This window comes from Pipistrellus kuhlii, unplaced genomic scaffold (assembly GCF_014108245.1).
Source record: "Pipistrellus kuhlii isolate mPipKuh1 unplaced genomic scaffold, mPipKuh1.p scaffold_m20_p_18, whole genome shotgun sequence".
Lineage (NCBI taxonomy): Eukaryota > Metazoa > Chordata > Mammalia > Chiroptera > Vespertilionidae > Pipistrellus > Pipistrellus kuhlii.
Genome location: NW_023425493.1, coordinates 25,157,565 through 25,180,390, shown reverse-complemented (window position 1 = coordinate 25,180,390; position 22,826 = coordinate 25,157,565). Strand labels below are relative to the sequence as shown.

The 22,826-nt window shown below is 59.0% G+C and overlaps 2 protein-coding genes and 2 long non-coding RNA genes across 10 annotated transcripts; 2 read left to right on the top strand and 2 right to left on the bottom strand.

The window, feature by feature from the left end:
* Positions 1-1,397: 1,397 nt before the first annotated feature.
* Positions 1,398-11,789, bottom strand: LOC118721643. Its single transcript, XR_004988787.2, has 4 exons — positions 11,779-11,789; positions 5,807-5,813; positions 4,429-4,438; positions 1,398-1,695 (listed from the first exon to the last, which is right to left on the bottom strand). It is a non-coding gene; the product is annotated as an uncharacterized LOC118721643 (long non-coding RNA).
* EFNA1 (ephrin A1) lies at positions 9,290-19,232 on the top strand. 3 transcript variants are annotated; one of them, XM_036442835.2, is made up of 6 exons: positions 9,290-9,296; positions 13,587-13,737; positions 16,823-17,118; positions 18,008-18,073; positions 18,219-18,269; positions 18,417-19,232. In XM_036442835.2, exons 2-6 carry the CDS (start codon positions 13,646-13,648, stop codon positions 18,527-18,529), a joined length of 618 nt encoding a protein of 205 aa, XP_036298728.1. In that variant the 5' UTR covers positions 9,290-9,296; positions 13,587-13,645; the 3' UTR covers positions 18,530-19,232. The 3 variants fall into 3 exon arrangements, with proteins under 3 accessions (XP_036298728.1, XP_045439285.1, XP_045439284.1); XM_045583328.1 differs by lacking the exon at positions 9,290-9,296 and having other exon boundaries at positions 13,540-13,737; XM_045583329.1 differs by lacking the exons at positions 9,290-9,296; positions 18,219-18,269 and having other exon boundaries at positions 13,535-13,737.
* On the bottom strand, positions 10,230-11,586 carry LOC118721644. Its single transcript, XR_004988788.2, has 2 exons — positions 10,743-11,586; positions 10,230-10,475 (listed from the first exon to the last, which is right to left on the bottom strand). It is a non-coding gene; the product is annotated as an uncharacterized LOC118721644 (long non-coding RNA).
* A 748-nt stretch (positions 19,233-19,980) lies between the features above and the next one.
* SLC50A1 (solute carrier family 50 member 1) lies at positions 19,981-22,316 on the top strand. Of its 5 annotated transcripts, none has more exons than XM_045583330.1 (6): positions 19,981-20,137; positions 20,392-20,469; positions 20,576-20,662; positions 21,215-21,395; positions 21,734-21,853; positions 21,933-22,316. In XM_045583330.1, the coding sequence occupies exons 1-6, from the start codon at positions 20,061-20,063 to the stop codon at positions 22,032-22,034; spliced, it is 645 nt and encodes a 214-aa protein (XP_045439286.1). In that variant the 5' UTR covers positions 19,981-20,060; the 3' UTR covers positions 22,035-22,316. The 5 variants fall into 5 exon arrangements, with proteins under 5 accessions (XP_045439286.1, XP_036298724.1, XP_036298727.1 ...); XM_036442831.2 differs by having other exon boundaries at positions 20,576-20,699; positions 21,234-21,395; XM_036442834.2 differs by having other exon boundaries at positions 20,576-20,699; positions 21,234-21,395; positions 21,918-22,316.
* The last annotated feature ends 510 nt before the right edge of the window (positions 22,317-22,826 follow it).

The following is a 22,826-nucleotide window of genomic DNA, read 5'->3' as shown; positions in this document are numbered from 1 at the left end:
GGCACATCCCCAGTAGGGGGTGTGCAAGAGGCAGCTGATCGATGACTCTCTCTCATCGATGTTTCTAACTCTCTATCTCCCTCCCTTCCTCTCTGTACAAAATCAATAAAATATATATATTTTTAAAAAATGGCTCAGTGGATAGAGCTTTGACCTATGGACTCAAGGGTCCCAGGTTTGATTCCCATCAAGGGCATGTACCTTAGTTGCGGGCACATCCCCCGTGGGGAGTGTGCAGGAGGTGGCTGGTTGAGGTTTCTCTCTCATCGATGTTTCTATCTCTCTATTCCTCTCCCTTTCTCTCTAAAATAATCAATTAAAAACAAAACAAACAAAAAAAAAACACTAGTGACCCAGGGCACTGATTTGTGCACATTGAAAGGAAATTAATTAGAAGGTGGCCAGCAGGGCGGGATTGGGCTAGATGGGCCGGACACACCCTGGAGCCAACCTCCTGCGGTGTCTCCAGAGTGAATGCAGGTGGGGTCCCTCAGCCTGGCCTGCAAGAATCGGGCCAAAACTGGCTCTCCGACTACCCGAGGGGTCCCGGAGTGCGAGAGGACACTCTGCGAAGTTGCTGTCCAGGGTGGGGAACCCAAACACCAGCATGCAGTAAACCAGATCGGGGGCCGATGGTGCCCCGACAACAACATAACCCATGGCCGAAGGTGGAATTGCACAGCCAGTGAGGAATCGGGCTCCCTCCTCTCTGGTTTCGGGGTGCATCACCCAAGAACTGCCTCTGCCAAGTCACAGCGACTCCTGCGTTAAACGTCTGCCCCCTAGTGGTCAGTACATGTCATAGCAACCAGCCTGACAGTCGGACACTTAGCATATTAGCCTTTTATATATATAGATACCTACAGCTTTGAACATTTATTTTTTTTAAGTAAATCTCTTTTTTATTTATATTTTTGTTTGTTTTTAGAGAGAGAGGAGAGGAGGAGAGATAGAAACACCACTGGAGATCCAACTGGCAGCAGTTGATGCCCGGCCTGGAGCACACCAGCCAGGCTGGAAGTTACTTACATCAACACGTCTACCGATGCCATTGTTCCCTTTCCTTTCTCACAAACACCCTGCCTGTGACTCCCCGTCAGAACACTGGCTGTCTGCCCGCGCCCGCACTTCCTGAACAGCGACTCTCCTGGATCTCAGACACATGCTGTTGCCTCTCACACTGGCCTTCGTTTCTAGGTTCACATGCTCTGCCCCCTCCCCCAGGCTTTCACTCTCGGCACCATCACCGACCCGCTCCACACCGTCCAGGTTCTGTCCTGCCCGTGACAGACACTGACTCGAGGTCACTTAGAGCAGAGAAAGGATCTGCTGGGAGGAAACCCAGTAGTTCTCACAGTGGATGGGAAAGCTGGACCCCTCCCTGGGAGAAGGGCAGGGGCCTAGGGAAGGGGCAGCCAGAACCGGAGCCAGGGCCACGGGCATCGCCTGCTGGGAAGCGGATGCTAACGGCCCACAGCTGAGTCCTCCCTGCGCCTCTGGGGCCCTGAGTGGAAGCATCTGACGCCCGAGCTCCAGCAGAAAGGCCTGGGGAGCGGGTTAAAACAGGAAAGAAAAGAAAGATGACCTTTTGGCGAAGGCCTCAGCGGTCCTGGGTGTATCTCTTGCTTCAACTGTGTTTGGACGGAACAGACCCAGGGCCGCCCCTTCTGCCAGCCTCCGAGCACCCTCCGCCCTCTTCCCAGTCACCACTTCCGCACCACCTCTATGTTTTCTGCCTTAACTCCTTATTGCCAAACAACACACCATAACCCTACTGCCAACAACACACCGTAACCCTACTGCCAACAACACACCATAACTCTACTGCCAACAACACACCATAACCCTACTGCCGAACAACACACCGTAACCCTACTGCTGAACAACACACCGTAACCCTACTGCCAACAACACATCGTAACCTTACTGCCAACAACACACCATAGCCCTACTGTCAACAACACACCATAACCCTACTTCCAACAACACACCATAACCCTACTGCCAACAACACACCATAACCCTACTGCCAACAACACACCATAACCCTACTGCCAACAACACACCATAACCCTACTGCCAACAACACACCATAACCCTACTGCCAACAACACACCATAACCCTACTGCCAACAACACACCATAACCCTACTGCCAACAACACACCATAACCCTACTGCCAACAACACACCATAACCCTACTGCCAACAACACACCATAACCCTACTGCCAACAACACACCATAACCCTACTGCCAACAACACACCATAGCCCTACTGCCAACAACACACCATAACCCTACTGCCAACAACACACCATAACCCTACTGCCAACAACACACCATAGCCCTACTGCCAACAACACACCATAGCCCTACTGCCAACAACACACCATAACCCTACTGCCAACAACACACCATAACCCTACTGCCAACAACACACCATAACCCTACTGCCAACAACACACCATAGCCCTACTGCCAACAACACACCATAGCCCTACTGCCAACAACACACCATAACCCTACTGCCAACAACACACCATAACCCTACTGCCAACAACACACCATAACCCTACTGCCAACAACACACCATAACCCTACTGCCAACAACACACCATAACCCTACTGCCAACAACACACCATAACCCTACTGCCAACAACACACCATAATCCTACTGCCAACAACACATCGTAACCTTACTGCCAACAACACACCGTAATCCTACTGCCAACAACACACCATAACCCCGTAACCCTACTGCCAACAACACACCATAACCCTACTGCTGAACAACACACCATAGCCCTACTGCCAACAACACACTGTAACATCTACTGTGGAACAACACACCTTAACGCCTATTGCCGAACAACCAGGAGCTCCCAAATTTGTCATAATTACTCCCCCGAGCCTGAGGCTGCCGTCCACCACCTGGCCAGCCGTCCGGGCGCCCACACCTACCGCTCCGGACGCTGTGGCTGGAGGGCGGGGGCCATGTCTTCCTCGCGTTGGCGGAGAAGCAGAGGGCGCTGGGCGGCTCTTACAGATGCAAACCCAGCGGGTGCCGCCTTCTCCTCCAGGACGAGCAGAAGCCGCCCCGAGATGAGGGGCACAACTCGGGGGCCATGCGCGCCGCCCGGCCTGGGAGAGGAGCTGACCCGGCCTCTGGGCCTGCAGCCCTGGCTCTGCCCCAGGCCCGCAGCGCTGACCCCTGGAGAACCACTTCCGGGGGAGGAGGAGAGGCTCCTCCAGAAGAGGGGCCACACCTGCCTCCCCTCCGCAGGCTGCGGCCCACGCTGGGCGGGCGGGTGTCTCTGCCAAAGGCCCCCTCCAGCTGAGCCCCTGGAGCCCAGAGGCCTGTGGGGGCCCCTCTGCACCCCCTGGTGCCTGGCTTTTGCCTGCGCCTCTCCCCGCACCCCTGGAGCCCTCTCCCATGCATTGGACCACATGGAGCAATAAAGCTTTTAGCAGCTGAAACCGGTTTGGCTCAGTGGATAGAGCGTCGGCCTGCAGACTGAAAGATTCCGGGTCCGATTCTGGTCAAGGGCATGTACCTTGGTTTCGGGCACATCCCGGGGGGGAAGGGGTGTGTGTGTGTGTGCAAGAGGCAGCTGATTGATTGATGATTCTCTCTCATCAATGTTTCTAACTCTCTATCCCTCTCTGTGAAAAATCAATAAAAAAATATTTTTTTTAAATAATAATAAAAATAAAGCTTTTTGCAGAAAAAAAAAAAACCTCTTAAAAAATAAAGATTACCTTTTGTTTTTAATATGTTTTAATTTATTTCAGAGAGAGGAAGGAGGGGGAGATAGAAACATCAGTGATGACAGAGAATCACTGATGGCAGCCTCCTGCATGTCCCTACTGGGGGCCAAGCCCACAACCAGGAATCAGACATGACCTCCCAGCGCATAGGTTGACCCTCACCACTGAGCCACCTGGCCGGGCTGGAAAGCAAGTATTCGGACTGGAGGCCTTCATGGTCCCGCTTCCCACCTGGGCTCCTGATGTCGACACCGATAACCCGCCTGCCCCCACCCCCAAACCGCAGCTGCACCTGCAGAGACTGTGTCCTACGGGTCTTGTGTCTCTGTGTTCCCAGGACCTTTGCCCCAGACTGCGCGCACCCCACGCTAGGGGCAGCTGCCAGAACGCTGGGCGGTGTGGTGCAGTGGTTAGATCAGGACTCTCCAGCCAGACTGCCCTGTTTCAGACCACACTAGCTGTGTGACCTCCGGAAGGTTACTGACTCCTCTGTCCTGTTGATAGGACCACAATACTATCTACCTCTGATTGTGACGATAAGTGCATTCTGGTCTGCAAAGAGCTCCCGAGGAGCCTGCAGCGGCGACCACCACGTCCTATAGAGTGAGCTGTTATTCCCAGGGCACGGTGCCCATCACGACTCCTGCGTCTCCAAAACCTCTCTCTGCCTCCGCTCAGTTCTCTGATGAAGTACAGCCCCTTGGCGTGCTTCGAAGCCCTGCTGGGTGGCCTGGCCTTCTCCGGCCCAGTCTGGGATGTCCTCAGCCGGTCTCCCTCCGGAGGCCTGTCCCCAGGGGAGTGCTTCCTGAGGAGTCCCACCAGCCGCAAGTTCGATCCCCGGCCCCAGCCTGAGCCAGTGTGGGAGGCAATCAATGGATGTGTCTCTCTCACATCAATGTTTCTCTCTCCCCCTCTCTCTCTCTCCCTCTCTCCCCGTCTCCCTCCCACTCCCCCTTCCCTAAAAATCAATGGAAAAAATATCCTTGGGTGGAGGATTAACAACAAAATTCCTCACTAAAGACGGGTCACGGCTGTTTGTCAGGTCCTAGGCCGATCGTTAACCTTGAGCTTGTCTATTGGCTGTGTCGTAAGATAGCAGACCGTGCAAATGCCAGAGGAGCTTTCTTTTCCAAACGGCTCCGAGGCACAACCACTGGCGCCTGAGCAGAGCATGAGGCCACACTGCTATCTGCTGCCACATGCCATCTGCATGTGCTGTCCCGTGAGCTGTCCGGTGTCTTTTTAAAACACCTCGGGACGCGGGACAAACTGTTAAAAATTGGGACTGTCCCTTGCCGAAACCGGTTTGGCACAGTGGGGGCTGTGCAAGAGGCAGCTGATGGATGACTCTCTCTCATCAGTGTCTCTAGCTCTCTATCTCTCTCCCTTCCTCTCTGTACAAAATCAATAAAATATATTTAAAAAAAATTGGGACTGTCCCACCAAAAGCGGATGTCTGGTCACCTTACCCATCACCCAGGACCAGCACAGCGACCCCGCAGCCCAGGAGGCCAGGCCGCGCGGAGAGAAAGGCAGCCGGGCTCATGGCAGCCGCTCCCGCTCCCCAGCCCGCAGCTGTGTGCTCCCTGGGCACCTGGGATAAAGCCCTGGAGTCGGCTCCGCCTGGCTCCGCCTGTAAGGAGGGAGGAGGCGGAGAAGTTACAGAACTGGCTCAGGCCCCACAGGGGACTCCAGCCCAGCTCCCTCCAGACCCCGCTCTGGCCCGCCCGCAGCGCCCAGTGCGAACACCAGGCTGGCCTCAGCGACCATCTGGGGAAGCGAGGAGTGAGCCATGTTCTGGATCTCCTGCCTGCGGGGAAGGCCGGGCAGGCTTCTGCGCCCCCAGGCCCCCAGCACCTCCCTGTCCCCTGGCCTTCCCCACTCCCGGGCCCTGGTGCTGGACGGAGCCCCTCCCCTCACCCCCCTCCCCGCCTTCTCTGGACACACTCCCTCTGCTCGCCTTCCTTCCCACCCAGGGCAGCTGGGCCCCGCGGTGTGAAAGGAATGACGAGGCCCCAACCCCCCCCATCACACACCCCCTTTCTGAGCCTGGGTCTCCCCATCCCGTGGGGGAGCGGAGGGAGGAGTCTCTCCTCCTGTGCCCACACGGCGGCCGGCACAGTCTGTAAAGATGAACGGCCGTGATAAAACACGCAGCTGGGAAGCCGGGAGACCATAAACCTCTCCCCGCGGCCGGGTTCCAGCATTAAACCGTGACCCCCAGGGACGCTGCCGTAAAGGGCAGAGCCGGGCGGGCGGTGGCCCTGTGCTTGCTCCGGGGGTGGCTTCTTCCTTTCTTCATTTGTGCGTCTCCTAGCTTTCTGATCACTGACTTCTTTTTTTTTTTTTTAATGTATATTTTATTGATTTTTTTACAGAGAGGAAGAGAGAGGGGTAGAGAGTTAGAAACATCGATGAGAGAAGCACTGATCAGCTGCCTCCTGCACATCCCCCACTGGGGATGTGCCCGCAACCAAGGCACAGGCCCTTGACCGGAATCGAACCTGGGACCCTTGGGTCTGCAGGCCGACGCTCTGTCCACTGAGCCACACCGGTCAGGGCTGATCACTGACTTCTTCTGCAATCAGGGAAAGGTTATGTAGGAGGAATGCTTCTGCATCAGAAGCACCTACACGCCTGCTCTGACGCTGTGTCACAGGGGAGTCTAGCCGGTGAGAGTAAGGTGACCAGATGTCCCGCTTTTGGCGGGACAATCCCGATTTTTAACAATTTGTCCCGCGGCGTTTTAAAAAAGACACAGGCCCCGGTGCAGGCTCCATCCCCCGTGGGGGACATGCAGGAGGCAGCTGATGAGTGATTCTCTCTCATCATCGACGTTTCTATCTCTCTTTCCCTCTCCCTTCCTCTCTCTGAAATCAACTATATATATGTGTGTATATATATATATATATATATATATATAAAATTGATTTTTTATATGAGAGAGAGAATCATTGATTGGCTGCCTCCTGTCCCCTAATGGGGATCAAGCCCACAACCCAGGCATGTGCCCTCCCTCGGAATCAATCCGGGGACCCCTCAGTCAGCAGGCTGATGCTCTATCCACTGAGCCAAACCAATTAGGGCTGAAATCAGCGTTTTTAAAAACACACTTAACAGAGCCTATGAGGAGACCTGGTGCCTCCACCCCTCCTTTCTGTGACTCCAGAAACCAGAGAGGCTGGCAGAGGGCATGGGGCACTGGGTCTGTGAAATCAGGTTGAGCCTCTGTCCCACTTCCCGAATGCTTTGCTGGGGGGGAGGGGGGGGAAATAGACCTTGGCAGTTGGGTATTCTGCTACTTGCGCCAAAATAATTTCAATTTGACACAATGACCAAAATGACACTCTTCATTTCTCCTTCCCAGGTCTGCTCCTCCATTTCCTGTCCACCACGCCTTCCACGCCCTCCCCTCCTTCTTGCCCCTGGCTCAGGCCCCATGCACCTCGGTTCAGTCTCCTCTGCTCTTCCTCCCTCCCACCAGAGCTCCTGCAGCTCAGGCCCCAAGTCCCCCTACCTCCGAGCTCCCTCCTCTACCCACAGGCTTTTCTAAAATACAAACCTGAGTGTGTTTCTCATTGAAGCATCTGTGGGCCACAGGCTAATGTTCAAAATCCTGCCCGTGGCATCCAAGCCCCTCGGAAACACAGCCCCAAACCACCTCCTGCTCCCATCGGCGGCCACTCCTCCCGGGACCTATTCTGCAAGCTTAGCTGCACCAGAATATCCCCTACACACACTCTCACCCTGCACCTTTGTTCTCCGCTCCCTCGTCCTAGAATGGGAATGCCTCCTTGTCCCCCACACTCACGCCGAATGTCTCCCCTTCTGCGAAGCCCTCCTCCCCGCAAACAATCATCCCCTCCTCCCGGAGCCCACAGCCTGTGGTTCCCCTTACACCACAATTCCCATCCTTATCTGATACCCTAATGATATATGTGCCAGTAAACCAGGTTCCTTCAGGGCAAGGATCTATTTCAGAGTCCCCAGTGCCTCCTAGTACAGTGTGTAACATGAGCAATTAATCTTATTTATTTCTTTTTTTTTTTTTTAGAGAGGAAGGGAGAAGGATAGAAGAGACAGAAACACTGATGAGAGAGAAACATCACTGATCGGCTGCCTCCTGCAAGCCTCCTTCCGGGGAGGGAGCCCAGAACCCAGGCATGTGCCCTGAGCGGGCATCGAACTTCCATCTCTGGGTTCCTGGGTTGACGCTCAACCACCGGGCCACACCAACCGGGCGATGAGTCTGTTTTTGGTGGAAGAGGCAGCCGTACAAACCCTCCTGGAACACAGTCCCATCCTCCTTCCACGGCCCCTCCCTTCTCCCCCGCTTCCCTGCATGGACTCCCAGGGGAGGAACCCCACCCTCTTCCATGGAATCAGGAGTTGCGTGTGCGAGCGGGAACAGATCCATGCGGTTCTGGTCACTTCGGCCCTCAGTAAAAGAGCCTCAGTAAAAGAGCCTGGCTTTAGCTTAGCAACATCTAAAGCACTTCCCCACATTGTGAGAGTCTCCAGAATCTAGACAAGCCATGCCCAGATCCCATCTAAAAAGTGAGCTCCAGGACAGCTGGGATCTCTCCCCGTATCCCCCACAAAGCCCCCAGTTCTGAGTCCAATCCAGACCGCGTGCTCCATACATACTTGTTGAGTGAAAGCCAACCTCAGGTTTATTTCTAGGTCCTAAGAGCCAGTCAACTCAAGTGTTCACAACTGAAGCCAGCCTGCGTGGGTGTGTGGCTGTGTGTATTTATATCTGCCCTGCCTCATCACGATGGCCAAGTCTGAAACACTCAATGGGAGTTATGCTGCCATTGAAGATATTGTTTAGCCTGGCCTGCACGGCTCAGTGGTTGAGCACTGAACTGGGAACCAGGTGGTCCCTGGTTCAATTCTCGCCCAGGTTACTGGCTCCATCCCCAGTGGAGGGCATGCAGGAGACAGCCAATCACTGATTCTCTCTCATTGATGTTTCCATCTCCCTCTCTCTTCCTCTCTGAAATCAATAAAAATATTTTTAAATATTGGTTGTAAATATATATGAATTGTTTTTTATAGTATATTTTTATTGATTTCAGAGAGGAAGAGAGAAGGAAAGAGAGATCGCATCGTCAATGATGAGAATCATTGATCAGCTGCCTCCTGCCTCCTCCCACTGGCATGTGTCCCTGATCAGAATGGAACCTGGGACCTTTCAGTCCACAGGCCAACGCTCTACCACTGAGCCAAGCTGGCTAGGGCTATAAATATATATTAATTATTTACAGCCCTGGCCAAGTGGTTATAATTGGTTGGACTGTCATACGGTACACAAAAGGCTTTGGACTGGGCACCTATGGAAGGCAGTTGATCAATGTTTCTCTCACACATCAATGCTTTTCTCCCCCTTCCCCTTTCTCTAAAAATCAATAAAAATGTATCCTCAGGAGAGGATTTAAAATAAAATTACTAAAACCAATGTTGTTTATAAAGAGTTTGCAACATGAAAAATGTCTTCTGTCATAAAATTAGAGGAGAAAAAAAGTACCCAATAAAAATGTGTGATATTTTTCACACTGTGTAAAAGCAAGCAACCCCAACCCCAAATCTCACAACAAAAAGCTTGCTGGTGGCTCCTCCTCCCCTTTATTCTCCTCCTGTTCTCTCTCTCTCTCTCTCTCTCTCTCTCTCTCTCTCTCTTTCTCTCTCTCTCTCTCTCTCTCTCTCTCTCTCTCTCTCTCTCTCTCTCTCTCTTTCTTAATCCTCACACAAAGGTATTTTTCCCATTGATTTTTAAACAGAGTGGAAGGGAGGGGGAACATAGAGAGAAACATCGATGTGTGAGAGACATCGATAGATTGCCCCCCCCAACTCGCCCACCTGCCCTGCCTTTGACCAGAATGGAACCCGGGACCCTTCAGTCCAAGGGCCAAAGCTCCAACCACTGAGCCAGACCAGCTAGGGTTCCTGGTCTCTCTCTCTCTCTCTCTCTCTCTCTCTCTCTCTCTCTCTCTCTCTCTCTTTCTCTCTCCCTCTCCCTCTCCCTCTCCCTCTCTGTCTCTTTAATTTTATTTATTTAATTTTTTTTAGAGAAAGGAGAAGAGAGAGAGAGAGAAACTGATTTGTTGTTCCGGTCACTCATGCATTTGTTGATTGCCTCTTGTATGTGCCTGACTGGGGACCAAACCCACAACCTTGGCATATCAGAATGACACTCTAACCAACTGAGCTACCCGGCCAAGACTCCTGTTCTCTTTTTTCCGACTTTACATACATCCTATATAATAAAAGGCTAATATGCAAATTGTCCCCTTCACCGGAAGTCCGGCCAGGGGGCAGGCCGGCCAGCCAACCTCCCACCCCACCCTGCCCTGCCCTATAGGCCTGATGGGATGGCCGGCCGGATCCCTCCTGTGCCTGAATTCCTGCACCAGGCCTCTAGTTATTAATGAAGTGGGAATATACACACTTAATCAATAAAATGGGAAACATACACTTGACTTTTCAGAATGACATTGAGGGAATGGCACAGAGGCTCAGGCCTCCCACCCCTACCCCACTGTCTAAAGGTACCCTCAGGGGCTGGGCACCCCAGGACCCTGTGGTTTTGCCACCCCAACCACAGGGTGCCCAGTAAAGGAGTAGCAATCAAGTAGCTCTGCCAGGTCCAGACTGGAAATGGCGCCTCCAGGCGGACAGTACCCCCAGGGTGGACAGTGTGTCCTTTCTTTTTTTAAAAAAAAATATTTTATTGATTTTTCCACAGAAAAGAAGGGAGAGGGATAGAGAGCTAGAAACGGCAATGAGAGAGAAACATCGACCAGCTACCTCCTGCACACCCCCTACTGGGGATGTGCCCGAAACCAAGGTACATGCCCCTGACCGGAATCGAACCTGGGACCTTTCAGTCCGCAGACCACGACGCTCTATCCACTGAGCCAAACCGGTTTTGGCAGTGTGTCCCTCCAGAGGACCGGCCTCCTGCCAGACACTCAGAGGGTTAATCCTGTCTCAGAAATTCACAGAGAAGGCCCAGGAGGGGAATTTCCCAGACAGGCAGACAGACAGACAGACAGACACCTCAGACCGCTCTAAGCACAGATGTTTGCCTGGCGGTGGTGAGCCTGCACAAGCGCACCGGTTTGCGGTGAGAGGGAGCCCAAAGCCAGAGACAGACCCGCCTGGGCAGGCCGGGGGCTGCGGAGGGGGAGGGACGGGGAGGTCGAGTCTCTGGGCACCTCTCTGCTGTCTGTCTGGGCCACGCAGTGCCTGCAACGCTCCTCGGCGTCCAGCAGGCGGCGCAGCGCTCCGGAGCGCGGCCTGCGGTCCGCGGGGACACTCCCGGCGAGTGTGCTGCATAAATAAATAGTGGTTTGTCTGATCCCCCGCCGGTCCCCGCGCTCCCCAAGGGCAGGGATTTCATCTCAGTCGCCGCCTTACCTTCGTTGCTAATTACAACACCCGGCCCCTAATGGGTGCCCCAATAGGTCTGGAAAACGACCCCCAAACACAAAAATAGACGAGTAATGAATAATGGGATCAAAGCCCGAAGTGAGGATGTTGGGGGAAGCGCCACGCCGAGGAAGGAGGCTCCGTGTTCCGTTCGTGTTTCCAATCCCCCCCCCCCACACACACACCTTTTTTCCACCGGCCCCAGCCCCAGACGCGGGCAGGACTTGGCCCGGCGGCTTGGGCGGAGCGAGCCTGAACCTGCCCGACCGAGCGGCGCAGCCGAGGGACCCGACGCGGTCCCGCCCCGCGGTCCCAGGGATCCGAGAAAAGGAGGGGGGGCCCGTGCTCAAACCACCTCCCCCGGGGGGCAACCCGGGGCTGCCATCTCCTTGGGCACCGCCACCCTCCTCCCCCTCCGGAGCCCCTCTCCGTGTCTGCTCTGAGCACTAAGAGGGCAGCGGTTCCTTCCCCAAACAGTGATGTCACCCGCTCCACAGTCATTTATTGAGCAGCTACTATGTGCTCCGCGCTAACCGCGCCGAGCCTGGGTTCTCAGGGACCCGGGCGAAGGGACGGGACCACCTCCCGCCGGGCACGTGGGAGGCCGGCCCCGGGGACCTCCCAGGTGAGTAAAGAGCGCGTGAGGCGCCCGGAGCCGGCCGGCAGGTAGACTTCGCCCCGGCGGGAGGGGCGGTGGAACGCGGGGCCGGGCACGTCGCCGGGGGCCGGAGCCCGCCCCGGGGCGCAGGGGGGCGGGGGGGAAGGCGGGTCTGGCCCTCAGCAGGTGAGGGCAAATATTTACGGTCCGCACCGCACGTCCGTACCGCGCGCAGCCTGCGCCCCGAGGCCGGGGGCGGGGACCAGCCTGGCCCTCCCGCCCGGGCCCGCCCCGCGGGGTCAGCGCGGACCGGCCTCGGCGTCCCGGCCCCGGGTAATTACAGGGGCTGTCGCCGGCCCGGCCGTAAAAGAGGAGGATGAAACGGCCTGGGAACCGGGGAGAGGGGCCCGGCCGGCGGGGGGCAGAGGAGGGCCGGAGCCTGCGGCTTCCCGCGCTGGGAGCTGCGGGGCGGGCTGGCCTGGGGCGCGCACACCCGACACCTCCCGGGGGCGCGCACAGGCCGCCAGGCGCACAGCACTCCGCCTCCCACGCGAGACACTCAGTGCAGCCCAACACCTGCCAGTCCGTGCCTCCCCGCGAGGCAGACTCTCCCCCCCCCCCGCCAGGAGTCCCTCCGCAGACAGAAGACCCCGGCGAGGCGTCCCCCTCCCATTGCCCAGGGAATCCCAGTGGGTGTGTTCACGGGGCGCGGGGAAGGGGGCGAGCGGGGTTCTGCAGCCTGAGGATTAGGAGACCAGCTGCCCCGCCCCGGGGCGCCACGTGAACACCCCTGCCCCCCGCCCCGCCCGCGTGCCCTGCCGGCCTGTGCACTTTCCCTTCTTCGTGCAACACGCGTCCAAGTTTCACACGCTCCCCCCACCCCCAGGCGCAGCTGGGACACATTCAGACGCTCTCACACTTGCACAACAGCACATGCCAGATGCACATGTGTGGTGAGTCACTTCATGCCGGGTTCTCACCGTCCACACTCAAAGCCCGTCCGCGCGGCGCACACGTATGTGCACACAGGCACACACATGCACTCACACACACACACTCACACACACGCAGCCCGCGTCCTCTGGCGCATAGAAACACAGGCAAACGCTGTCGCGGGCCCAGGCTGCGGCTGCCCTCTCCGAGGCACAGACGTGCGCCCTCACCCCGGCCACACACGTTACACACTTGGTCACTCGGGGTCACACTTCATTCCCGGCATCCAGGCGATGACACAACCTCCCGAACAAAGACAACATTGACAAACCCAACAAAAACAAACAGCCGCGTACGTGAGGAGGGGCCGGGGAGCGCAGCCGGGCCCGGGGGGCGGGGAGGAGTGTGGGAACGCGGGGAGCCGGGATGGACGAGCGGGGATGCGGTGGATCGATCCACAGCCCCGCGTCCCGCGAGGTCCGCGCTGCGCGCAAAGCCGGGGCTCCCCCCGCGTGTTCCAGAGCCGCTGGCTTCCCTCTCCCCACGCGGCTCTGCCGGGGACACAGACCCCCCCCCCCGGGCAGGCCCAGCAGGCGGCACACGGACCCCCGAGTGGGCGACACGCAGCTCTGCCCGGGCGGAGCCGCGCTCCGCTCCCGCCGGCGCCCCTCCTCCACCTCCCGGCCCCAGGCCCCGGGCAGCGCCGGGCGGGGCGGGGCGGGGGCGGGGCGGGTGCCGGGCGGGCGGCGCTGGCCCAAAAGGCGGAGTCCGGCGGCGCTGGAGCCAAATCTGGGAGCCTGTGCCGCCTGCGAAATCTGTGCGAGCCCTGCCGCCCGCCCGCGCCGGGAGAGCCAGCCAGAGCCCGGAGCCTGAGCGCCCCCGCCCCGCCGGCCTGGCCAGGCCCCGCGCTATGGAGCTCCTCTGGGCCCCTCTGCTGGGTCTCTGCTACAGCCTGGCCGCCGCCGACCGCCACACCGTCTTCTGGAACAGTTCGAACCCCAAGTAAGCCCGGTCTCCGGCCCTGCACCCCGGCCCAGCTGCTCCAGCCAGCCCCCGGCTGGGGGCCTCGGGGTGGCCACCGAGGCGGGAGGGGTTCCTTCAGTGTTATTCCCTCTCTTCTCCCCCAGAGCGGGGAGCAGGCCACCCCAGGGTGGGAACCTGCCTGTGGCGTCTGCTTTCTGTTCCTGTGTCTGCCCCTCCTGCCCTTCCCGGGGCACCTCAACTTCCCCGAAGTGAGGCACCCATGCTGGGCAGACCCTGCCTCCCTCCCTGGCCACCGGGGCGCTTGGGGGCGGCCCCTCCACCACCAAAGCCTGGGTCCCTCTCCTGTCTGCGCTTGGGCATCTGCCCGCACTGACAGGCACCGGTGTGCCATCAGGAGGAAGCAGAGGGCTCGCTGTACCCCTAGAAGGAGCTCTGTGTTTGGGGTGCCGGTGGGAAGCGCCCCGCCGGGGGATCCTCAGAGATGACAGGAGGGAGGGAGGCACGCGCTGCGGCCGGCAGGCCGAGGGAGTCATCTGTTTATGAGGCGCAGGTAGTAAAACCAGAGGCATGGGGGAGGGAGGTCATGGGAAAGGCCCCGGAGGAATGGAAGGGGTTAAAAGGTTACTGAGGGCTCAGGGCAGCAAGGAGTTAATTCTTCCCGGGGCAGTTTCTAGGGCCGCGAGGCAAATGGTAATACTGGACTGAAGACGCTGCTCTGTGGGACCCTTTGTTCTTGCCCTTGAGTTTTCTGAAGTTTTGGGGACAGTCTCTGTGCAGAACGGGAGAGGCGGGGTGGGGAGAAGAGTGGAGAGGAGGGTTGAATGGCTTGGGGTCAGGAAGAGCACGCCCCCAGCCCCCCTGATAAAGGTATTGTGCCAGCTTCCTCCGGCCCTGCAGCGGCATTGCTTGGTGTGGGGGTCTGTGTCTGTGGTGAGAGCAGCTGGCTGCCAGCCCCGGAGGGCAGCGCCCTCTTGTCCCCCTGGTTTACAAGGGGCAGCCCAGCCCGCCCTCCCCCCACCCCGCTCCCCGCTGTCCGCGCTCTGCTGTCTGCTCTTTGCTTCCTTGACCCAGTCTTGTCCTAGTGGGAGAGAGCAAAGTCCCTGTTTATGCCCATGCCAGGTGTTGGCTGGAGGAGGAGGAGGGGACAGGAAGCTGCGAGTAGGGAGGGGGTGACCCCGGCCTTTTCCGTTCCCAAGCTCCCAGGTTTCCTCTCTTTCAGGAAGGAGCCTCTTCCTTGCCCCTTTCCCCGCCTTCCCTGACGCCACTGCCCCCCTTTCCCCGACGGGAGAGCCAGAGTCAGAAGGGTCCTCAGTGGCGCAGATTGCACCCCAGGGAGGGGGCGATGGGTGCTCCACTGAGCAGAGTTCTGCCCCGTTCCATCTGGCCACATGCTCACGTACCATGCCCAGGACTGACAGAACTCGCCAGCCCAGACTGGAGTGCACGGGCAGCCAGGCGAGGCCCAGCCGAGGCCAGAGATGAGGTGGCGGGGAGCTGGGCGGGTGCGAGCCTGGCTCCCTGACTCAGGGCCGTGAGCATCCGTCAGCCGTGGGACCTCGGAGGGGGGCGGCGTGGGATGAGGGTGGTGCTCCTGCGAGCTGGGCACGGGCCTCCCTGGTACTGGAGGGGCAAGTCCCCTGCCGGCTCCCTCAGCCTGGGGGAGGGTGCCCGGGGCTGGGGGACACTGTGCCGTCCTGGGGTCCGCACCTGACAAGGTACATTTTCACAGGCTCGTGAATGCTGGGGAGGGTGGCAGAGGTGGATGAGGAATGAGTCAGTGCCCTTCACTGGAATGGGGGAAGGATGCCAGGCCCAGAGCTGAAATACCTGTTCTGAAATGGCTTCTATGTTTATCTCTCCAGAGAGGAATTTTAAAAGCCTCTCTCTCTCTCTCTCCCTGCCTCCCTCCCAGCCTCTCTCCTTCTCCTCTCCAGGGTGGGGGAGGGGCCCTGCTAAGCCTAGCCAGAGAACTGACACAGCCACCCGCAAAGCCAGGCCTCGTGGGGGTCATGCTGACTGGGCAGTGGGTGCCCACCTCCCAGGCCTTGGCCTAATTCCCGCCAGACACTCCTCCCACCATCCGTGCCCAGAGCTTTGGTTTGAGCGAGTTGGCAGCCAGCTCCGCTGAGTGTCTAGCTGATGGTGCTTAGGGGAATTCAGAGAAGCTGACCAGCCTGGAGAGGGAGGTGAGGAGGCCCTTTTCCCCCTGCCAGGACCCCACCCAGCCTGGAGCCAGGTGTCTGGGGCTGGGGGGAGGGGCTGGTGGGCAGTCAGGCTGGAGCCTGCGGAGCCCGGAGGGAATGGGCTGGGGGAGGGGAGCTGGCTCCACCCTGGGAGGAGAGGCAGCCTCAGATCTGAGAACTCCGGCGTTTCTGGGGCTCACCGCGCAGCTGACTGTGGCTTTTGCAGATAAAGGGACAATGGTGGTGTGGGTGCTTGGAGAAAAGTGGACCAGGAGGCCTGAGCGCCGTTTTAAGCAGCTGGAAGGAGGGGTTCGAGGGAATGAATGAATGGATGAAAGTGACTGAACTTAAAGAAAGGATCAGAACATTCTCTGTGGGCTGGGTGTACTGGAGGTTTGCGGGGAATGAAGCTGAGAAATAGGAGACAGATGCTATGGGTCAGGGTGGGAGATGAAAGGAGTAAGAGAAGTGAAGGCATAACTGTGTGGGGCTGGTGAAGAGGGAGGGTTCCTTGGACCCTGAGGACAGAATGGCCTCAGACTGGGGCCCACAGCACTTAAAGGAACACCTGGTATGGATGTGGGGAAATATTTATAGGAGGAAGAGCATGATGAGTGAGCTAAGGAAATACTTAGCAGCCCATCCTTGAGTAGAGATCAGGGGGTAATGGGAAGTGTTTTGCTGCCTAAAGGACTCTGCGTGGATGCTACTTGTTGAACACAGGGATGGTGGAGGGATGTTTGGAAACGGTGGGAAGATATTTAAGAGGCCAAGATCGGTCAATACTGGGAGCTGAGGTTGCCAACACATCTGTGTGGGGGCCCAGTGTGAAATGTGAGGGGGCCGTGTAAACGTTCAGAGCCTCTGGCTCCCGAGTGACGGCTCCCTCCCCTCCCCTCCCTCCGCTCTCGCGCGCCCAGGTTCCGGAGCGAAGACTACACTGTGCACGTGCAGCTGAATGACTACCTGGACATCATCTGCCCCCATTACGAGGACGACTCGGTGGCAGCCGCCGCCATGGAGCAGTACACACTCTACCTGGTGGAGCTGGAGCAGTACCAGCTGTGCCAGCCCCAATCCAAGCAGCAGGTCCGCTGGCAGTGCAACCACCCCAGCGCCAGGCACGGCCCCGAGAAGCTGTCCGAGAAGTTCCTGCGCTTCACGCCCTTCACCCTGGGCAAGGAGTTCAAGGAGGGACACAGCTACTACTACATCTGTGAGTGCCGGGAGGCGGGCGGGGGCACCAAGCGGGCACGCGGCTGGCATGGGGCAGGTGCCCACGTGCCTGCTTCGCGGGCGGTCCGGCCGCAGAGGGCCTCTCCAGTGCCGGGCTCTGTTCTCCGTCATTCACAGTACAGTGTGGAGTGAGCTTCTCCTGAGCTTGGCACCGGCCACAGAGATAAACCCCTGTCCACAGGGTCCCTGTCCTCCGGGAAGCTGGGGGGAGACACACGGGGGTAGCGGGCCGCTAGGACAGTAAGCCATGGCAGACGTGAGCACGGGGGCCCCGGAGGAGAGACCTGGGGACCAGGGGAGGGCGCTCAGAGAAGGCTTCCTGGCTTCCCAGAGCTTGGGGCAAGCAGAGGAGGGGGCCATGCATGAGGGGACACGTGCAAAGGGAACGTGACATGTCCCGGGAACTCCGCATGGCTGGAGTGGGAGGGACACTTCCCGGGGGGAAAGGCCAGCTTGGAGAGGTGGACGGGGCAGATCGCAGGAGTTTCTCCCGAGGGCACTGGGAGATGGTAGGAGTGAGGAGACCAGCTCTGCGTAGAATGCATGCGGGCCTCACCCTTTCCGTGGTGCCTGGGCCGGGGGATACAAAATACCTGTGTGAGGGGACGAGACCACTTCCAGCCGGGAGGAGGGGAGGGGACAGGGGCCATGTTCTTTCCACCACCATCTCCAAAGCCAAGGGCTATTCCAGAGAAAGGAGGTTGGGATGACCATGGGGCGGGAAGTGGGCAAAAACCTAAGGAAGGTAAGAGTCAAAGCTGGGAGGGTGGAGAGGGATTCAAACGAGCAGGGACGGAGACAGGAGGGCCAGAGAGGCAACTGCACTTGTTCCCTTCCCCTTCCCTAATCCTGCGTGGTTTCTCTTGCAGCCAAGCCCATCCACCACACAGAGGACCGATGCTTGAGGTTGAAGGTGACTGTCGATGGCAAAACCAGTGAGTGTCAGGGGGCTGTGACCCTCCTTCCTCCTCCCCTCATTGTGGGCCTGGCCTGATGACCTGGGTCGGTGGGGCCCACCCAGCACCCCCACTCCAGTCTCCCCGGCACCGTGCCTGACCTATGGCCACCTCTGTGTTTTAGCTCACAGTCCTCACGCCCAGGACAATCCGCAGGAAAAGAGACTTGCAGCTGGTAGGTCGCCGGGGCGAGCCAGGGGGTCTGCTGAGGAGGCTGGGGACAGGAGGCAGCTCCTTTGCTAGGCAGGGACGGGGGACCCTGCTGGGCTGAGGGCCAGGGCCAGGAGGTGGGACTGCTCACCTTTGCCCTCCCACCTTGCAGATGACCCCGAGGTGCAGGTTCTGCACAGCATCGGTCACAGCGCCGCCCCCCGCCTCTTCCCGTTCGCCTGGGCTGCGCTGCTCGTGCCCATCCTGCTGCTGCAGACCCTCTGACCTCGGACACCGAGTCTCGCCTGAGGACTGGAACAGGGTTGAGGAGGCAGGCAGGCACCCCTCACCTCTCCTGGGGCCCAGCCCCAGTGCTGGGAACCACTCCCACCAAATGCACAAGCTGCCACCCAGCAGCCTCAAAACGGGTCAGTATTAAGGGTTTCAACCCACCGCAGGTCGGCAAGCCTGGTAGTGCCATCCCTGCCTCCCCCTCGGAAGGACGGACAAAGCGGGACAGTCCTTACCCTGCCGTTCCAGCCTCACACCAAAACCAAAACAAACCAAGCTGTGCAGCCATGGACTCTTAAGCGCGCGCTGGGAGCTGAGCTGGAAGGGTCCTGGGGTCATGTGGGAGGACACGGAACTTGGCAAAGATGCCCCTCCCACGAAGAGCCAGGATGCCAGGACGGACTGAAGGAGAAGCGGGAGCTCGCTGCCTGCAGCCGGGACAGGAGAGGCAGGATGCTTGGGCGGCCCCCGCCTCTGCCACCTGCGGAGCGGCCGCGGAGAGATGTGTAGCCAGCCCGGCACCCTCTGGCACCCTCTGTCCCGGGGCAGCACCGAAAGCTGTGCCCGCAGGGGGGCTGTGCCCACCTTTTCCCGGAGTGTAGCTGTGAGGGCAGGGCCCACGTGTACAGGTGTACATACATATGCTGTGTGTCTGATTTCTAAAACTGGAATTTTTTTATACATTCTTTGTCTAAAAATAAAGATGTGTGTTTTTTTTTGGACTTGCCCCTCCATACCGACTTATACCCAACCATGGAGTCCCTGCCATGGAGGATACCAGTAGCCACCGGGCTGGAGTTTTTTCCTTCTAGAGGAGTCCATACCCCTCCCCAAAGCGGGGTGTCCCCTCCTCAGGGCTGCTGGGGACGGAGGGTTTCCTCACAGCCTCTCTGGGAGTTCTTCCGGTCTAACCTCTGCCCGTCCCCACGGCCGTGGGGCTTTGGGCTGGGGCCGCGGCGCGGGTGCTCCTGCAGCGGAGTGAGTCAGGGCGCCCCGCCCGGGACGTGTGGGAACCCGGGAGGGAGCGTTCCCAGCAGCAGTCAGGGCTGGGCCGGGGGGGTCAGCGTATGGATTTTAGGGGATCAGCCAGGTGGGTGGTGTGGCCGCCGGGAGAGGGCACCTGTCAGAACCGGTGGTTCCTGGCAACCCCTGTGGCTCAGGGCAGAGACGGGGAAGGCTCCAGCGAACGGGAAGCCGCTCGAACCCTGCGCCGCGGAAGTTCCGATCCGGAGCTCTGGGTGGGAGGCGCGCTGGCCCGGTTGGGTGCAGCCAGCTTTGGGCCCGCGGAGGCCGGGGCCCGGGCGGCTCAGGGTGCGCGCAGGGCGGGCAGCGCCGGGGGCCGGGGACGCGGGGAGACGTCAGGACCCGGCGACAGGCCAGGGGCGGGGCCTGAGCTCCCGCCTCCGTCCGCTGCGGGTTCCGGCTCCGTTTCCGGGGGCCGGGAAGGGGCGGGGCCACGTCCAGCCGGCGCCCAGGCCTCCCTGCGCGCGCACCGCGCACCGGAGCGGACGGAGCGGTCCCGCCGATGGAGGCGGGCGCGGCGGACGCACTGCTGTCCGCGCTGTGCGTGGCCTTCACCCTCGGCATGTTCTCCACCGGCCTGTGAGCGCGGCCGGGCGGGAGGGCAGGCCCGGGGCGGGAGAGGAGCGCCAGGGCGCAGGGAGACGCGGCTGCGGCCCCGCGCTGCGCCCGGAACCGGGGGTCCAAGCGGAAAGGGGTCGGGGGGACCGGGGGACCGGGGCGAGGCAGGGCCTCTGACCCCGAGGCCAGGGAGCTGAGGGAGGGCAGGGGAGGATGGCAGGCTCTGGGGACCCCCCCCTCCCCCTCTCACCCCTGCCTTCGGGGCGCTGTTCCAGCTCGGACCTCAGGCACATGTGGATGACCCGGAGAGTGGACAGTGTCCAGTTCCTGCCCTTTCTCACCACGGATGTCAAGTGAGAGGGGTGAGGGGTGCCTGCTACGGCGGGAGAGACTATCTGAGGGGGGTGGGATGGGGTGGGGACCCTGAAGAGGCGAATGTCCCTCCCCTCCATCCTGCAGCAACCTGAGCTGGCTGAGCTATGGGACCCTGAAGGGAGATGGGACCCTAATCGTCGTCAACGCGGTGGGCGCCGTGCTCCAGACCCTGTACATCGTGGTGTACCTGCACTACTGCCCCCGGAAGGTAGGGGCCCTCCCCGCACCCACCTGCTGCCGCCTGCCTCGCTGGCAGGACAGACCGTACTTCCTGGAAGACTGCACAGGCTGGCACTGCCGCCTTTTCCTAGAAGGCCCCTGCAGCACTGCAGGCCTCCTCCCTCCATGGGGCCAGCCTCCCAGACCCACACATCGCCCCTCACTCTGGCAAGGCTGGTCGCTCTGCCTGCCCCGATGGTGCCTGCTGCTCAACAAACAGGGAAAGGGCTTGTCTCCCCTAGTTCCTTCGGAACCGGGGCCAGAGGTTGAGAAGATGATTAGCTGTTTCCCCAGTCAGGCACACAAGCATTGATTAAGCTCCTCCTGTGCATACAAACTCACAAAAAACGATCTTCCCCTCCCCTAGCAGTCCCCAGTGCTGTGGGCGGCCCGGTCACTGGTGGGAAAAGGCTGTGACAAGTGCAATGCAGGAGGCCCAAGGGCCGGCTCCCCCAGGGGGGCAGGGGAAAGGCAGGGAGAATTAACTCCGCTGGAGTCAGCCAGGCTGTTCCCTCCCCTGCAGGGTGCCGAGCTCCTGCAGACTGCAGCCCTGCTGGGGGTCCTTCTCATGGGTTTTGGCTACTTTTGGGTCCTGGTGCCCAACGTGGAGGCCAGGCTTCAGCAGCTGGGCCTCTTCTGCAGTGTCTTCACCATCAGCATGTACCTCTCACCACTGGCTGACTTGGTGAGTGGGCGTGTGGGTGTCCCTGGAGCTGGGGGAGATAAGAAGGGCCAGGCTCCCCTAGCCAGAGCCTGGAGCTTACCCTCTACTCCAGTGTTTCCCAAACTTTTGACATATGTGTACCCCTTCTATAATTTTCGTAACCACACTTTGGGAAACATGGCTCTAAAGGAAAGGAAGGAGCCTGGGCCATGGAGGTGGGGGAGGGGGAGGTGGGAGGGGAGGGGTGGGCAGCAGAAGGCCGGGGAGGATAGTTGCCTTGTTTTCTGAGGAAATTACTGGGCAAGGTGGGAGCCTTTCTGTGCATCTGGACAAGGAGTGTCTTTCCTCCTTCCCCGCAGGCCAGAGTGATCCAGACCAAATCCACCCAACGCCTCTCCTTCCCACTGACCATCGCCACCCTCCTCACCTCCGCCTCCTGGACGCTGTACGGGTTCCGCCTCAGAGACCCCTACATCATGGTGCGCAGCGCAGGGAGGGGCGGCGGGTGTGCACGGCGGGAAATCCGCTCCCCTCCTCACGCAGCCCTCGTGATTTCAGGTGCCCAACATCCCGGGAATCCTCACCAGCCTCATTCGCCTCTGGCTTTTCTGGAAGTACCCTCAGGAGCAAGACAGGAACTACCAACTCCTACAAACCTGAGGCGGCTCACTGGCCACAGGACGCCTCCACGCCAACCTGTTACCAAAGAGGTTCAAGCCAACCTGCTCCAACTGTTCCTGCCGACCACGGCACGGGGGCCAGGGCTCATGGGGAAGAGAGACAACTCTGAGAATCCGGGGACCAAAGAAAGAGCTTTACTTAGAAGAGTGGGTGGGATTGGGAGATGAAGCACTTACTTTTTAGAGATTATATTTTTTAATTTGGGGGTTGTGGTGAAATCTTTAGAGTGTGCCTTAAAATAAACGGTTTCCTATCCCTGTCCATCAAGGCTCATTCTCTGTACAGTGATTCTCAACCTGCCGGGTTTGGTGAAGGGTAGAGGTGTGCTGTCTGAATTATTCTTGGGCTGGTAGGCTTAGCTCAGAAAAGGTATCTAAAAGAACCAGAGCATGTGTGAGGGAAAATAATAACCTTACCTAATAATAAGCAAACATGTAAATTGGCTATACATCCACTATATGCCCACAGCCAATCAGGAGTGGGTATGCAAATTAACCCAACAAAGATGGAGGTTAATTTGCACCCGCAGGTGTAGAGCAGCTGGGAGGAGTGGGGTGCCTGCTATGAGGGGCGAGGGGGGAGGGGCAGCGGGGGGAGCTACAGGGGCCAGGACTAGTGGGCTCCCAGTGGACTGGGAGTGAAGCCAGAGGAAGGAAGGACTATTCTTGCACGAATATTGCAATGGGCCTCTAGAAATAAATAAAAGAACCAGAGCAACCTAGAAAAGACCTAGGAAGGCCTTAACAAGGACAGAGCTTGGATGTTATGAAG

Excerpts from the sequence above, each read along its gene's own strand:
- SLC50A1 (XM_036442831.2), top strand. The coding sequence starts at position 20,061 with ATGGAGGCGGGCGCGGCGGACGCACTGCTGTCCGCGCTGTGCGTGGCC. Across the intron at positions 20,138-20,391 it reads GGCATGTTCTCCACCGGCCT|CTCGGACCTCAGGCACATGT; the intron begins GTGAGCGCGGCC and ends GCGCTGTTCCAG. Across the intron at positions 21,396-21,733 it reads TCTCACCACTGGCTGACTTG|GCCAGAGTGATCCAGACCAA; the intron begins GTGAGTGGGCGT and ends CCTTCCCCGCAG.
- EFNA1 (XM_036442835.2), top strand. The coding sequence starts at position 13,646 with ATGGAGCTCCTCTGGGCCCCTCTGCTGGGTCTCTGCTACAGCCTGGCC. Across the intron at positions 17,119-18,007 it reads ACACAGCTACTACTACATCT|CCAAGCCCATCCACCACACA; the intron begins GTGAGTGCCGGG and ends TTTCTCTTGCAG. Across the intron at positions 18,270-18,416 it reads GGAAAAGAGACTTGCAGCTG|ATGACCCCGAGGTGCAGGTT; the intron begins GTAGGTCGCCGG and ends CCCACCTTGCAG.